The 16,624-nt window shown below is 42.3% G+C and overlaps 1 protein-coding gene across 1 annotated transcript; it reads right to left on the bottom strand.

Annotated features, from left to right (window-relative positions):
• Positions 1-3,468: 3,468 nt before the first annotated feature.
• On the bottom strand, positions 3,469-9,279 carry LOC145768967 (uncharacterized). Its single transcript, XM_082580569.1, has one exon. It carries the CDS (start codon positions 9,277-9,279, stop codon positions 3,469-3,471), a length of 5,811 nt encoding a protein of 1,936 aa, XP_082436695.1.
• Between the last annotated feature and the right edge of the window lie 7,345 nt (positions 9,280-16,624).

Raw genomic sequence — 16,624 nt, 5'->3', positions numbered from 1 at the left:
CTACGTTAGGCAGAAGTACAATGTTTGCTGGGTAGTATCGCATCCCTTGCTCTCGTTTTTGCTATACGAAGAAACAAGCGATAAACAAAGGAAAAAAGCAGAACAAAGTTTACACGATTTACGTTTTTTTTAACTAAACTGTGTAAGCAATTTCAAAATCGATTCCTCGGTTGTTTATCGTGCAGAGTTGCCAGATTAGCCTTTTTAGCTTTTTTCAGAGTCTGTTGGCCTTAGAAATTATACATTTGGTCTTAAATTTGACTTTTTTAATTTACTCTTCAAAATGCATAATTAATAATCAATATTTCTCATATATCGTAATCTTACCAGATGAAACCATATTCACCATTGTTCAATACATGTTTTATACTTGTATTCGTGATGTGACGCTTCACGCTGGCGCCGAGTCAGACTGCGCTCACCGGTAGGCACTGTTCTGGACAACTACGGACCTAGTTTCGGTTGACTGAAATATTTTATGATCACTTGCCGCAGCTAACAAATAATGCTCAATATCCAAAGTCCTACCAATTATGTCGCAATAAATTACTTCTGACTTCTCTACCAGCTCACCACAACTGAGGGGTATAAACACTGTAATACACAATTAAGTCAAAAGCAATTCACCACACACACTAATCAACAGGGGCTCTATCCACTTTTAGAATTTGGGGGGGTGATTTTTGGACAGTGGGCTAAAAACGTCATAGCCATTTCAACTTCTGGGGGGCTACGCCCCCCAGACCCCCCATTGTAGCATCAGCTTCATTGATCACCCACGTGCATAGGGTTTCCAATTCGTTTCAAAAAGTATGTTTCGGAGGGCAGTGGTGCCGAAGTTGGGGGAGGGGATATACCCCCCAATATTTTGGCAGCATTCTCTCCCAATAATTCATAAAAAATTATTTGCTATGAAGTTGTAGGCTACTTCGATCTAGTTGTTTGCAAGCATCTTGCATTGCTGTTGTTTTTCTTTTATTGATGTTTGATCACAGTTCTAAGTTGTCTTGGATTTGATGCTAGACAATGCAGGACCTTCATTGAAGGTATTAAGGACGAGTTGGACCATGCCACTGGCCACGGCACTGCAGTAATGAAAAAACTGCACAAACATATTTGGAACTTGTGCTGATTTTGAAGCCTTTTGCACTTATAGAGCAATATAGTATCACGTTGCAAGAAAAGCTTGACATTGACTCTTGTGAAGAGCTGTTTTAAACCTTGAAAATCACTCGAGAGAAATATCGTGATTTGGAGTTTGAAAACAATAACAAAAATGCAGTTTCACTTCCGGAAAAATTTGCTGCTTATTTTATCACGCCTTTGCCAGCACCACGGCAATGAAGAGTCCCTAAAAGATTGGGTGGAGGCTCGGTGGCAACTACTGCAGACACTCAACTGCATTATAAAATACTTTACAATCAGTTCATGGACAGAGTTATCTCTAAACTGACCGAACGGTTTAAAAGTAGCCTGAATTCAGATTCGGCAAAGTATAAAACACTTACACGAATTTTCAAGACCGGCTTAGTTCCTGAAATGGTCAAAAATTATCCAGAGCTGAATAGACAATCGATGAGTTATCAAATTTATTCATTCAGCAAGGCAACAGGAGCAAAATCTCTGTACGATGCTAAAAAGGCTTACCAGGCATTGTCCGAGTTGGAAAAATCTTTCTATACTCAACTACTCCAGCTGATTAAGATCTTCTTAGTTTGCCTGTAAGCTCTGCTGCTTGTGAGAGGTCGTTTTCTAATCTTCGTAGATTGGAAACCTGGCTGAGAAATACTTTGGGACAGGAAAGGTTGAATGCTAGCATTGTTTGCAACATTCACCAAAATATTCTTAATGACATCAGCATAAATGACAGTGCTAATGAGTTTTCAATGCGCACTACCGTAAGACGCAAAATGTTCGGTTGTAACAAGTTCTTGTGATGTGTTTGAAAGTTATTATTTTTGTCATAAATTTGCAGATGTTCTTCTGTAGCTTCGATTGTTTTCAGTCTCCTGACTAGTGACTTTGTCCTATAGTGCACTAAGTGTAGTAATTCCAGTGAAGGAGAGGGCAAGAAGAAAAGTATCTTCGGTTTTTTTTTTTGGAAAAACCAAGTGTTTATTGGAAGGTCATAGGTTCGAATCCCGCTGGAGGTACCAATTTTTCTTTGCTTGTTTCTTAATCTTGCAGCAGTCATTCACAAGGGCACTGGTAGCACTTTTATCTCCATAATTTTTTATCTGTAGGCTATATTATGCTGTTAGCAGCTAATCTGCCAAGGTCCGGTGATTGTTTAATAAATTTAATAGTAAATACCAGTAGCCTACCACTAAAATTGTGCATAAAAGTATGCATCCCCCCAATGTTCATAATCGTCTAAAATTTGATAAAATTGTGATTTATTCCCTCCCCCCCAATTCTCAACTAACTTCGGAATCACTGTCGGAAGGGCATTTTTGGGTTTGCAAACTAAGTTAAAACTCCACAGTGTAAACGCCTGGCTCGTAGTTCAGGGTTGTCAAATCAAAAATTCAAAAAAGTGGTAACAGCCGAAATATTTTTTTTCAAAATTCGATCAATAAAATATCACAATCCTTTTCAACGCTAAATGAGTAACAACAGCCGAATAGTAACAGCCAAAATATTTTTTTAAAAAATTTGATCACTAAAATATCACACAACCTATTCAAAGTCAAATGAGTGGGGGGGTGATTTTGCATTGCTCACCCCCCCACTACAATGAGTGGGGGGGTGATCACCCCCCTCACCCCCCCTTGGATAGAGCCCATGCTAATCAATATACACAATGAAAACCGAAGACATCACTTACTGCAACAAAGCAATTTAAAAAAAATTTCTCCTCGAAACCAACGTCCTCCGTCCAGCGATCCAAATTCGAAAAGAAAAAGATTTACGACGAATACACACGAGGAAGAGATAGTAATTACTAGAGCGTGACAAATGTTTTTAACTAAACAAAAAGGGAGAAAAATCGAGATTAAGTCTAAATTGTCCGTAACATACTCCCCACAAAAACGTAAATTACAGATTACCGTTTTTACAATAACAAGGACAATTTTGAAACAATGATCTAAATGTTTTCACGAAATACAAAACACTTAGATACACAGATAACTAATGATAACCCTACGTTGCTTCCTACCAGATCGCTTCCTACAGTACGGACGTACGTGGTACATGCAACGAAATAGGACAGAGAATGCAATATCATGACTCATAAACACAATTGAATAAAACACAAACGGACAGTCCTACAACTATAGTTAATGGTATTCCGGACATGATCAATATAATCAAAAGGCATATAGCCTACTCCACAAGAGCAACATCGGTTCACCAAAAGTGAACTGATGTAGTGCTTGCTGGGTAAGGACATCAATTCACAATACAATTCACAAATATAAGAACAAAAAACATAGCTACTGGCGCGAGAGGCGCAGGTTAGTGACGTCAGTCATCTACTGCTTCAAGCAGGCACAGTTTTCGAATATCACGAACTAATGTTGAATTAGCAGTACGCACCTTAGCTCTACGCACTAAATTGTTTTTATCTGGCACAACCGACTCAACGATGCCCTTGGGCCAAGAACCGCGCTTGGCCGACTCATCTACAACTAACACGAGATCTCCGGGTTTCAGATTGGGCGAAGTTCCAAACCATTTCTGTCGAGGTTGAAGCAATGGCAAGTATTCCTTGATCCAGCGATCCCAGAACACATCTGCTAGATATTGCGTCTTCTTCCAGGACCGACGATAAGCATCGGCCTTCATAAAAACTCCAGGAATAACGTCATCTGCGAGAGAACCGGTTAATATCATGCTTGGCGTCAGTGCAAACAAATCATCGGGGCTGCTGGGAAGGCCAGTGATAGGCCGATCATTTAGAATCCTTTCTACTTCCGTCAGGAATGTCAGCAATTCAAACTCATCTAGCGTGGCATCGGCAACAATGGAACGAAAAATCTTTCTCACAATGCGAAAGAAGGCCTCAGTGAATCCATTCTGATGGGAGGCTAGGGGTGGCCCAAAATGCCAGGTAATCCCATCCTGCAGCATAGCGTCCTGAAACTTCTTACTTTTCCACAATTTAATTCCATGATTCAGCTCCCGGTTTGCAGCAACAAAATTACCTCCATTATCGCTGTATACATGACGTACAGGGGCGATTCTTCGATTACAGAATCTCCGAAAGGCTTGGATGAAGGCACTGGCTTCAAGAGACTGAACCACTTCGAAATGCACAGCTCTACTGGATAAACAATTAAAAATACACACGTAACGTTTGACGTTGTTTCTTCCAATTTTAACGAAAAGTGGACCCATCAAATCGGTTCCACAAGCACTGAATGGGGGGATGCGTGTAACTCGGTGAGCAGGCAGTTCACCCATCTGCTGACCGCCTGTCTTTGCTGCCCAAAACTTGCAGTTTAAACAAGTACGCAAAATTCTCCGCACCGTCGACCGTCCCTTCAAAATCCAATAGTTCTGGTTCACTGCTGTCAACACATGAGCAGTGCCCATATGACCATTCTTCTCATGGCAAGCCATGACGATCAAGCTTGTCACGGGATGGTCACTCGGAAGCAAGATTGGATGTTTATACGAATCTGGAAGGTTGGAATTTTGCAAACGTCCTCCAACGCGTAAAACACCGTCGACCTGATAAGGAGTCAACGCACAGACACTACGCAAACACGGATACTGCTTCAATTTGCTTTCTGTGATTGGCTCAACCGGAGCTTCGAAATTGGGATGATCAGGAAGTACCTCTGCAACGCCGGGAAAGGCTTCGCGTTGAGTCGCTTTTACGATGGAGAGCGTAGCCTTGTGAACTTCGTCAGCACACAACAAACCTTGGCGAGGTGGATCGCAATTTGGTAGGGCTTTCCATTTCAGAAATTGCTGATAGCGGAGTAACCAGGCCCATGTGCGTTGCAAAACGTGGAAACTTGAATATCGACGCACCAACTCGTGTAGGATGTCTTTCACAGGTTCGACTACTTGAGTGGAACAAATCTTCACATTGGGGTCTTCTTTAATTTCGCCGATGAACTCGGGCTGCGTTGGCCAGTGAACCTCAGTCTTAAGTAAAAAGCTTGGTCCGTAGAACCACAAGTCCGATTCAGTAACTTTTTCCGGGCTCAGACCGCGTGATGCAATGTCCGCGGGATTCTCGTCAGTCGGTACATAACGCCATTGTTCTACTGAAGTCAGCGTATGGAGCACTTCTAGTCGGTTGGCCACAAATGTCAAGAAACGAGTAGAAGTATTGCGAATGTACCGCAGAACAACGGTGGCATCAGTCCAGTACACAACACGAAATAAATTGTATTCTAACTCACGGCTAATCATTGTGCCAAGTCTTGCCGCGACCACAGCAGCAGTCAGTTCAAGTCTGGGCACACTGACTGCCTTAAGGGGCGTTACTCTGGATTTTCCCATAACAAGGGAACACGTTACGAGCCCATCATTGTAAGTTATGCGAAGGTATGCACATGCACCATACCCATCAAAGGAAGCGTCAGCAAACACATGTAATTCGATTTGAGCAACTGTGCGATCTGGCAGTTTGAAGCTTCTAGCAAGAGAGACTGTCTCAAGATTTGGAAGTGCCTGCAGCCATTGCTCCCAAGACATCCCCCCACCCCCCAATAACGGCAGCGGTTCGTCCCAGGAAACCCCTAATCGACAGACCTCTTGCAGAATTCTTTTTGCAGGCAGCATAAAAGGTTGTAATAATCCTAATGGGTCGTAAGTCTGAGCAACCATTGACAATAAGCCCCTCCTAGTGTATGGTTTTTCGGTAATACATACCTTGACCTCCAACCTATCTGTCTCCGCATTCCAGTAGACCCCGAGAGCCTTTTGCGTTGGCAATTCTCGACCTTGCAAATCCACCGCATGTTTGGCACGATCTTCTTCTGCAACACAACTCAAAACCTGCTTGTTGTTTGACAAGAACTTGGTTAGTCGAAAACCACCACTGTTCAACAAGGGACAAAGCTCCTTGATTAATAGATTAGCTTGATCTACATTGGGGCAAGACTTACATAAGTCATCAACATAAAAGTTTCTCAATACCGTTTGTATGGTGTCCCAACTAGCGTCCGTCACGTTCTCTTGGGCAGTTCTCCGTAAAGCAAAGGCCGCGACCGAGGGTGATGATGTCGCTCCAAATAGGTGAACATTCATGCGAAAGCAGGCCGGCGGTTGACTTAGATCGTTTTCTGGAAACCACAGAAAGCGGAACACATCTCGGTCCTTTTCTTCCACCAAGACCTGGTAGAACATGCTCTTGATGTCCGCTACCACAGCAACTTGTTCCTGCCTGAAACGAAGCAAAACACCCACTAGGTTATTCGTTAAATCAGGACCCTGCAGTAATTGGTCATTTAGGGAGACGCCTTCACATTTCGCACTACAGTCGAAAACAACTCGAAATTTTGTGAGTATCGAAGTGCAATGGTGAGGGACATACCACACTTTACCCTGTGACACCAGTTCATTCTCCTTTAGTTGGCTGCAATAACCATTGTCCAGCATCTCTTGGATTTTTTCGGTATACTGGGCATACAACTCGGGGCTTGCAAGCAATTTCTTTTTCAAACCAATAAGTCGCTTCTCAGCTACTGCTCTGTTATCAGGCAGCCTTGTAGTCTCGTTCTTCCACGGGAGAGCAATTTTATGGTGCGTACCAACCTTGGTTGCTGATGTCTCCATGGTTTGTAATGCTATTCTGTCACCTCTGGATAAGCTGGCAGTTTGAGGCAAATTAACGTCAGCAAAGTCTTGATGAAGCACGTTTAATATATCATTACAAGATTCGACTGGTGAACTACACTCTTTTATAAAGTTCACACTCACCTTGCATCCAGGAATTTCGACCTGGGTCAAATGATCAACTCCCCACAGTGTCCAACCTAAAGCGGTATGAAGTCCAAAGGGCTGATCATCTTCTCCATATCGAAACTCACTTACCCGGAACGCGTTCTGGACATTCTGTCCTAAAAGCAGCTCAACTTCATTGGTATTAAGTTTGTAAAACGAGAGGTCTTCCAAATGAGGGAACATACCGGCTATGTCTTCCGATGGTATGCTGGACCTCACATCAACTATGGAATTTTGCACAAGAACACTTTTAATGTTAAAGATTCTAGTCTCTCCCATACCTTGGATGTGAAGGTTCTCGATTTTGTGACCAACTTCTGTGGTGGCATTGTTTGTGCACACCTGAACGCTCGTACGTTTCAAGGTGGCACCCAGCTTGTGAGCAAAACTGCTGGTGCACAAACTGGCCTCAGATCCATCATCCATATAAGCCCAAGCATACGTGCAATCACTTGGATCATTCACCCAGACCTTCACGGGCACTACCTTATGGAGCTTTTTTCCTCTCGTACTCTGTGAATCATCACACGAATTGCATGACACCAGCACTTTGTTACCAACCTCCCCACTGTCATTGGAGACAGGAGCAGGCGTTTTGCGAACAAAGTGCAACAAGGAATTATGCCGCCTACCACAATGTCGACAGCTTTGCTTGTTGGAACAGTTCCTGGCCATGTGGCCTGGATTCAAGCAAGTAAAACAAATGTTTTTGGTCATGACCCATGAACTCCGTTCCTCTGCTGTTCTCTCTTTGAAAGACGGGCAGTGCCACAACCTATGTGCACCCTGACACAAGGCACATGATTGCTGCACTGCTGGCGACTTCAAAGGATGCTCTTTGACTGCACTGACCTTTACAGGGCCACGTGACTGCCTTTGTACCGCACCACCATTTTTTGTTCTTCTAGAGTCAATCCCTAAACCATGCAGCTTCTTCCCTAGGGAACATTGCGCGTCAGCAGCTGCCTCGTCCACTAGCTGTCGGAGCTCTCGAAAACCTCCCTGACCTCTTCGATACACCGGAATAAATTGTTTTCGAAGGGCCTCCGGCAACCTATCAAAGATTTGGTGGATGACCTCAAGACTGTTGAGCTCTGCTAAACGACCCAGGCAAAGATAAGTTTGCTCACACTCGAACATCTTATCCCTGAGGTCGTTTAAAGCAGAGGCGTCAAATTCCTGAATAGGCTGCCCACTCAGCATTTCATTTTTAACTCGACTTACTAGGAGATGAAGATTGCCAAACCTTTCATCAAGCCGGCGCCAAGCTGTTTCGTACGCTAAGGTACGATCAGTGTGACCACCAAGACCACGAATAGCCCTACCAGCTTCACCTACACACAATGACTGCAAGTAGGTCATGCGCACATCGTCATCCCGATATACGTCACCTACAAATTTATTAAACTTTCTCTTAAACTCTTGGTACTCCATAATTTCGCCACTGAACTTTGGCAGAGTAACTGGTGGAGATATTCCATGAGTGAGGTGTCTCGCTGGTGGAGCATGCCCATCAACATGAGCACCAGGGAAACCATTTCCTGCACCATACGAATAAGCTGGTTGCGATCTAGCCTGAGCAACAGAAAATGGTTGTGCAGCTGCTCGTAATTCTCTTGTTTGTGTAAAGCCTGGGTCACTATCACTGACTTCTAAATGGCTTAGGCCACTGTTTACTTGCGGCCCAGATGAAAACGGATGGTCAGTTCTCTCCTGCTGGTCAGTGGCACTGCTTTCTAACTGAGGACTGGGTACAAAATTAGTCAAATTAGCCTCCAAGCTAGAACTTGGGAAACGGCTGGTAGATTGCACAGTGCTGGGCCGAAAACCGGTATCTATTGTCACACTGTGTGGCACATTACTATTATTACCAGGCGTCATTTCCTCACTTGTCACGTGACTTGAATGAAATTTAGTGGGAGTCTTGGGTGGCTTGGTCAACTCTTTAATTGACTCAAAGGTTCTCTGAAGACATGACCAGCGCTTTCTTGCTCGTTCTTTACCTGAATCAGTGAAAGAAGTATCCGCTTGGATCCGCTGGTAAGCAAATGCAGGTTCACGCATAACCACCTCGCATTGCTCCAGCAAATCAGCAATCTCTTCCTCCACTGTCTCTGGTTCCGTTACCAAGACCCACAACTCTTGCTTAAGCTCGACAAGCCTGGCCTCTGCAGAGAGAAAGCTTTTTCTCAACAAGATAAATTCATGAGAAGAATTAACCTTTCTCTGCAATGGCTGGGACTTGTTTGGTTGCTCACTTTGTTCGCCAGTAATAGATGTGCCTTGCACTAAAATGGGGGTGACATCTTCTTGACTAGCAGCAACTGTGCTAGTAAGCACACTCACACTACTTTCTGGCGAGGAATCTGACATTACAAGCTTTGCACGAGACCTAAGATTATACTTACAATTTTCTAAACTCATGTACCTTAGACTAACGTAATTTAAAGGCGAGGCATGCAGCAACTACAATGAAACTGAAAACTTATTCTACTATCCTCAGCAAGAGTAGAATAGCTGGAACACAATGAAATGTGAAACAAAGGTTTTCACCACCAGATAATAGGATTAAACTATTATCCCAACGACTAAACAGAATAGCGAGAACCAAGCAAACAATTGATTCGTTACACCAGGTTGCAACACACAAATTGACATAAAGTTAACACTAAGGAAAATATTTAATCAAAGCTAGACTACCACGATGTAGCACTAAGCTGACACAACATGCACTGAAATGACTGAATTATAGTCACAGCGGGACTACCGCAATATAGCATAAAGCTAACACAAGAGACTGAATTATGCAGACACAGCTGGACTACCACAATATAGCACGAAGCTAACGCAAGAGAGTGAATTATACAGTCACAGCTGGACTACCGCAAAATAACACTAAACTGACACACGAGACTGAATTGCACAGTCAAGGCTACCACCGTGTAGCAACAATAATTCGATCTACTACTCAGGTAGACATACCACTAATATGACACAAATCACAACTACTGACACTGTTCACAAACCACAAACCAAAGACTACTTCCCAATTCTAAGTAAATTAGAAAAACACTAAACTAATTTCCAACACGAATTAACCACTATATTTCAACCAAGTGGACTAGTCTTTTTAAATTTATGTTCTGGACAACTACGGACCTAGTTTCGGTTGACTGAAATATTTTATGATCACTTGCCGCAGCTAACAAATAATGCTCAATATCCAAAGTCCTACCAATTATGTCGCAATAAATTACTTCTGACTTCTCTACCAGCTCACCACAACTGAGGGGTATAAACACTGTAATACACAATTAAGTCAAAAGCAATTCACCACACACACTAATCAATATACACAATGAAAACCGAAGATATCACTTACTGCAACAAAGCAATTTAAAAAAAATTTCTCCTCGAAACCAACGTCCTCCGTCCAGCGATCCAAATTCGAAAAGAAAAAGATTTACGACGAATACACACGAGGAAGAGATAGTAATTACTAGAGCGTGACAAATGTTTTTAACTAAACAAAAAGGGAGAAAAATCGAGATTAAGTCTAAATTGTCCGTAACAGGCACTTTTAACATAGGACAGTTTTCCGTGCAAACCAGCTACCACCATTGCGCCGCGGCGCATTGGTTAAGAAAGGTAAGACAATTTTCCTTATAAACTCAATTGATCACAGTCATTAAGATCCTTCTTGCAGTCAGTTCAGTTGCTGAAGAAAAAAGAACATTAGCAGAGGGTGGGAATCGAACCCACGCAATCGAAATGACTATTCCCTTTCCCTAACCTTAACCCTTTAATTTTCTTTGTATTAAAATCTTTCGAGTAGATCGGTCAGAATATCACGTGCTGAGTCACATGACTGAAATCAGCTGATTCGCAAGGAAAACTGTCCTATGCAAAGTGCCTACCACGCTCACCTTCTAAATCAGCCAGTGGTGCCAGATGTCACGACTGTAAGGGATTAACACTCATCCGCTACAGTCCTTTTATACTTGCTATTTTTCGGGGTACTTTCAGAATTGTGTTTGCTACAATTTATTAAAATCCGTTACAAGACGTATTTTATTATATTTAATAGAAACAGGTAAATATCCATTTAACTTTTTATGTAATATTTTGGCTTTAAGGCCTTTTCATAGTCTGGCAACCCCGGTATTGTGCCAGTAGGCTACGTAATGAGAAAATCTAAGGTCCTGTTAGGTTTATATCGGCCTCGTAAGGAAAAGTTTGACCCTAATGTTGGCTTTACACTGTTATCCTGGCTGGATAGACTTTGGCATAAGACAGGATATGTGAGGTCTAGGCTAGAATTGACTGAAATGAATACTGGCTTAAGTTACTGCAGCAGTACTGTAGGTAGCTGTAGCTGAGTTTTTGGTGTTCTCTACTTTTAGCCGCAGTTTTTGCCCTTTTGTGTGTAAGAGCTACCTTTAATAAGTTAATAGCTGTTTATGTGCTAATAAAACTCATACAAATATTACCTTAAAAGTGTTTCCAGAAAGCACTATAATCCATTATTTGAGTGCAATTTTGCAAAAAAAATTCGGAGGGGGGCATGACCCCCCTGGAATACATGTGCCTTCGACACGCTCTAACCCTCCGCGAGTTTTATTGCTTCCCTTGCTCAACCAACAAGGATACGCCACTGCATGACAGATTAGAAATCACACACCACACCACATTACATAACTGAATACATCATCTCAACATCAAAAGTGGCAACACTAACATAAACATCTTAAACGTATACCTTCCGCAGAGTAACGGGGAAGAAAGTCCTGTACGTATAGAAATTTCGAAAAGGTACATAAATAAATCCCCTATGTTGAAACTTTGGCTAGTTGTCGTTGAGGCTCATTATGATAGCTATCACCGTGGTGTGCAACAGACACTGATATCTACTCGTCATTGTTTTTGGATTGCAAATGGTAATTCTTCGGTGAAACATTATTTGCAAGACTGCACTCCATGTGCTTTGGAGAAAGCAAGACCTATCAGGCAGCTTATGTCTGATTTACCATTACCAAGAACCACGGCCTATAACAAACCTTTCTTTAACAGCGGCATAGATTTTTTATGATTATGCAGGGTAGAAATAAGTGGGCCAGTTTGGAGAAAAACGTAAAGCCTGGCCGATTAGTAGTGATTGGCTCTCCAGATGATATAACTAAGAGAGTGAGGTACCGCCTGGGGAGAGTCCATGAGATCATCCCCCAAATTAGGAAAGGAAAACCGATTGTCAGGCACGTCAGGGTGGCAGCCTCAGCGGTGGATAAGGCATCGGGTGAGGTCAAAGTGGATCTGGTCCTAAGGGATATATCGTGCGTTGCTCCTGTGGGGAGTTATTCAAAGTCTTCACGATCGGGCTCATTTTATTATTGGTGGTTACCCACATTTTATCCCTACAGAATACAGATGCAAATAAAAATTCAAACAATCGACTGATCGATCTCTTGCAAGATGTCGCGTTCAAGCGAAGAGAAGATTACAATCAAGCCAATAGGAGCCTATGCTCCACACTCTGGACGCTCACCCGAACCACACATTGGAAGAGCGTCGACCGGAATTCTTGGAGAAAATTAATAACTTCTCCGATTACAAAGCAATCAGTTCTCAAATCAGATACAGAACAACTCCAATAAGCGATGAAGAACCCTCCAAAAGCTTTATCAAAGCAGAAGAAAAAAATTGCAACAGCGCAGTTCTATCACGGAGATACACGACGCAAACAACTCTCATCAAGAAAGACGACATACTCAAAAAAGTACACAGCTTCTATCGCTTCCTTTGGAGTCTTCTTCTTCATCGTGTGTCACACGGCCGTAGCCTAGAGCATCACGCAAGCTCTTGCTCTATCGCTGAACTCGACCAAATCCTTGAAAAGCACCTTGCTTTTAGGTCAGGGCATTCGAGTAGATGTTGTATTATTTGCTCCTATCCGCATTTGCAACTTGTGCTCTCCATGGAATACCCCCAGTGTCTCATCAAAGTTTTACATATGGGGTGTAGTATCATTATAATTACATCAGTCGCATGATTATATCATTCCCTATGGGGTGTGACGACATCAAACCTCAAGAAAAGGACAGATACCTGGACATTCTGGGAGAAGCCAGAATTGACGGACACAGCTGAACAAGCGGAACAGCTGATAACTTCAAAAGAAGTAAAAACCGCCATCGACTCTCTGAACAAAGATTCTGCACCTGGATCCTGTGGTCACGACATTTTGGAAATGCTTACAAATTGCTATAGTGTATATTGTAAAATTAGAGATTTTGAGAAATAAAAATAACCCCCTCCATGAGAGAAGCAAAAGTGAAGTAAATCTTGAAACAAGGATAAAAAGCTCAAAAACTGGAGACCGATCTCTCTCCTCAACACAGACTACAAGATTTTGAGTAAAATCCTCTTCAACAGACTCACACCCATCATCACTAACCTGATTTGTCTAAATCAGAAGTGTGGATTGCCAAACCGCAGATTAGAGCATGCCACAAAGAACATACAAGCCGCCCTGAAAGCATCTCAAACGCAACACAGGAACTTGTACTGTACAATGTACATCATGACAACTGACTTTGAAAAAGCCTTCGATTGAGTAAGTCACTCCTCTCTCTATGGAATCGAAGAAACTCGGCGTGAAACCAATAATGATGAACTACCTGTCTGTGGTCTACAACAAAGCAAAAAGCAAGATAGAAATAAGTGGAGCCCCAACCAAACGAATCAACGTCAAAAGGGGCATTCAACAGGGATGCACATTGCCCACTCAGCATGCTCTACTTCATAATCTGTGCTGACCTGCTCACCTGTCGCATAAAAAAAAACTTATCAACGGTTTTCGCTTTTCCAAGCTGACAATTAAAATACAACAATATGCGGACGACACCACATTCATAACAAGGGACATTAAATCTCTCGAAGAAATCTACAAAGAACTAGCCTTGTACAGATCATGTCCGACTAGAAAGTGAACCAGGGAAAGACCCAGATCTTGGCATTCAAAAATGATCTGGCCCACCAAGCTCAAAAGCTCTTTCCTGAAGCTGCGATCTTGAACAACATCAAAATCCTGGGCACTTGGCTAAGAACAAACAAAACAGAGCTGGATAAAATGAACTGGCAGACAGCCATCAAAAAAACTCAGACGATCGCCGACATCTACAAACACGAAGACTCTCCCTCTACGGAAACATTTCCACTATCAACACTCTTGCTACACGTCACATTGCATTTGAGTATAGTGCTGATGCTAACAAACCAACACCTCAAAAACCTCAACAAAATCGTTTTCAACTTCCTCTGGTATCCTTCACCATTCGAACAACTCCAGAGAAGCAGAACACTTTCTCCTGACAAAGATGGAGGCATCAACATGGTGGATATCCAATCCAAATTTCAAACAAGCCGCATCGATTCCATTTGCCATCTTCTACGTATAGAAGACGCCATCGAAATCTGACATGAATGGGCCATGTTTCATTCGAGCTACAAAAAGAAGCACATCAATCTTCTTTTGTTTTCCAACAGCGTTCCGCATGCCCGGAATGCCTGGGCAGAGGACTGCAAATGAAATGTATGTGGACATGCAAATGGACTGCAAATGTCCATTTGCGTGGACGTGGACGTGGACCAGTACGTGGACTGCAAATGAAATGTATGTGGACATCTTCAAGACCTTTTGCAAACTAACAGGCTTGAAACACGATCGGGAAAACACTTCCTATAAAAACATTTATCTTCATCTGAAAACCCAAATTGAAAAGAAAATGCACAAGATTGACCAACATAGAAAAAATATTTCTTGGAACAAAATTCTTTTAAAAAACAAGGAAATCGAATTCCTCCTGCCCCCTTACCCATCCTCCACGTCCTATAGGATAGCTCATGGAGAATACAAATGGGGTAAATTTGAAAGATCACTACAATCCGGTAGAATAACAAATTGCAAATTCTGCAGAAAACTTGATGACAACGTGGCTCACGTCCTCACCGAGTGCTCCTTTGCGCTAGGAATATGGGAGCGCTTGGAAAAACAATTCAGACCTAACCAACGAAGACATCGTAATAACAAAGGGTATGGTCCTTTATAATTAATTTCCCGGCGGACAAAAGATGAACCAAATGCTTTTGACCATGATGAATGTCGCCAAGCATATCATCATCCAAAAGAGGATATCTCTAGATACTGACAACACATACATAAGGAGCACAAAACTGTCCACCATACAAGCCCTGTGGGTCATCATGACGAAAACAAAGACATACCACAAAAGCATAACATTCTTTTGTCATTTGACATTTCCCTTCCTTCCAAACCTTTTCCTACTGTCAGAAGAAAGAAGAATCAGTCGAGACTCTTTCTTCAGCCGCTCCTTGATGGTAAGGGAGACTGATTGCAGCGGTGAGTTTCCCTAGATCAGCACGGTCATTGAACATCGTTGAATAAGTGTAGACAGCCAAAGGCGTATCAACTTATCTTTAACCCATCCCTCTCACTCAGCTGAAACAGCCCGTTGCCGGAAGAGTGATTGTAGCGGGAAGTCTTAACCCTCCCTCTCCCTCGTTCCACTCGCCCTGGGATGACAGGGTTGCAGCCGCCCATCAATAGAGGACTCTGGGGTCAGCGAAAGCTGCCCTTCCTCTGGCCGCTCCTTTCTGGTTTCTCCACCAAATGAGACACCAGACTGCAGTTGCCTTTTTCCCTTCTTCAAGCGGGCATCAAGAAGAAGCATACACGCAAACAAACTCAAATTAAATTAAAATCAATTATCTACCAAAACGTACTCGTTCTCGAGCTTGACCAGCACTTCCTAGTCTGCTCCAACATCAACAAGAAGAAAGTCGAGACAGGTAGTTAAGCTTGAGGCATTTACACATCAACAGATTACCATCTCCCTTCAGTCAGAGTAAGTCCACCTTCATGGTAGATATCTTCCATGTATGGTTTGCCTGCTGAATGTTTGGGTGTGTAGACGGTTCCCGGAGTTGGCGCATTAATGATGAGTTAGGTTACAATTCCATTTTCTATGGAAAATTGTAAACCTGCCAGGTGTAGTGGTATCCACCTTGAACTCTGAGCGTTGCGCAAATATAAGAAGAAAATTAATAATTATCATGTTTACTAGTAAAATAATGTGTCATTCACATTTTTTTAGCTAAATTTTTTTGCATAGGAGAAGGTGAGGTAAGTTGAGCCAGTGGGTAAGTTGAGCCACTCCCCGTAACTCGAAAAATAAAGATTGCATCAACTTGCTACTGCCACCTACCTGACCGTTTATCTTATATGAAGCTGTTCTGCAAATACTACAGGTCTTTGTCTTGTAGAAAGACAGAAAAACTGATTTTAGTGATTTTCGGAAGTTTTTTAACTTTTTGATAAAAACGTTTTTTTTGGTTGTACAAAATGTCTGTGGCATACACCAGGATTGATATGTATAACAGTAATCACTGATGTTAGCTTATTCAGAAACTATTAAAGTGAGGTTGCTAGCTCATGTATGACTGAAGAAATTTCAGTTTAACTTTTCATGGCGGCCTTGAGGTAAATTGAGCCAGTGATGTACAGGTAAGTTGAGCCGGTGGCTCAACTTACCTCACTTCAGCTGCCAGTTTTAAGTGATGATATATGTAGTCATTAAATACCTAAAAAAGTGTACTTTAATCTTTAATAATCTGACTCTCTGGAAAAATAATTTGTCCATTA

Source organism: Aplidium turbinatum, chromosome 4 (assembly GCF_918807975.1).
Source record: "Aplidium turbinatum chromosome 4, kaAplTurb1.1, whole genome shotgun sequence".
Classification (NCBI taxonomy): domain Eukaryota; kingdom Metazoa; phylum Chordata; class Ascidiacea; order Aplousobranchia; family Polyclinidae; genus Aplidium; species Aplidium turbinatum.
The sequence above is the reverse complement of the archived record's forward strand: the minus strand, read 5'-3'. Positions and strand labels throughout refer to the sequence as shown.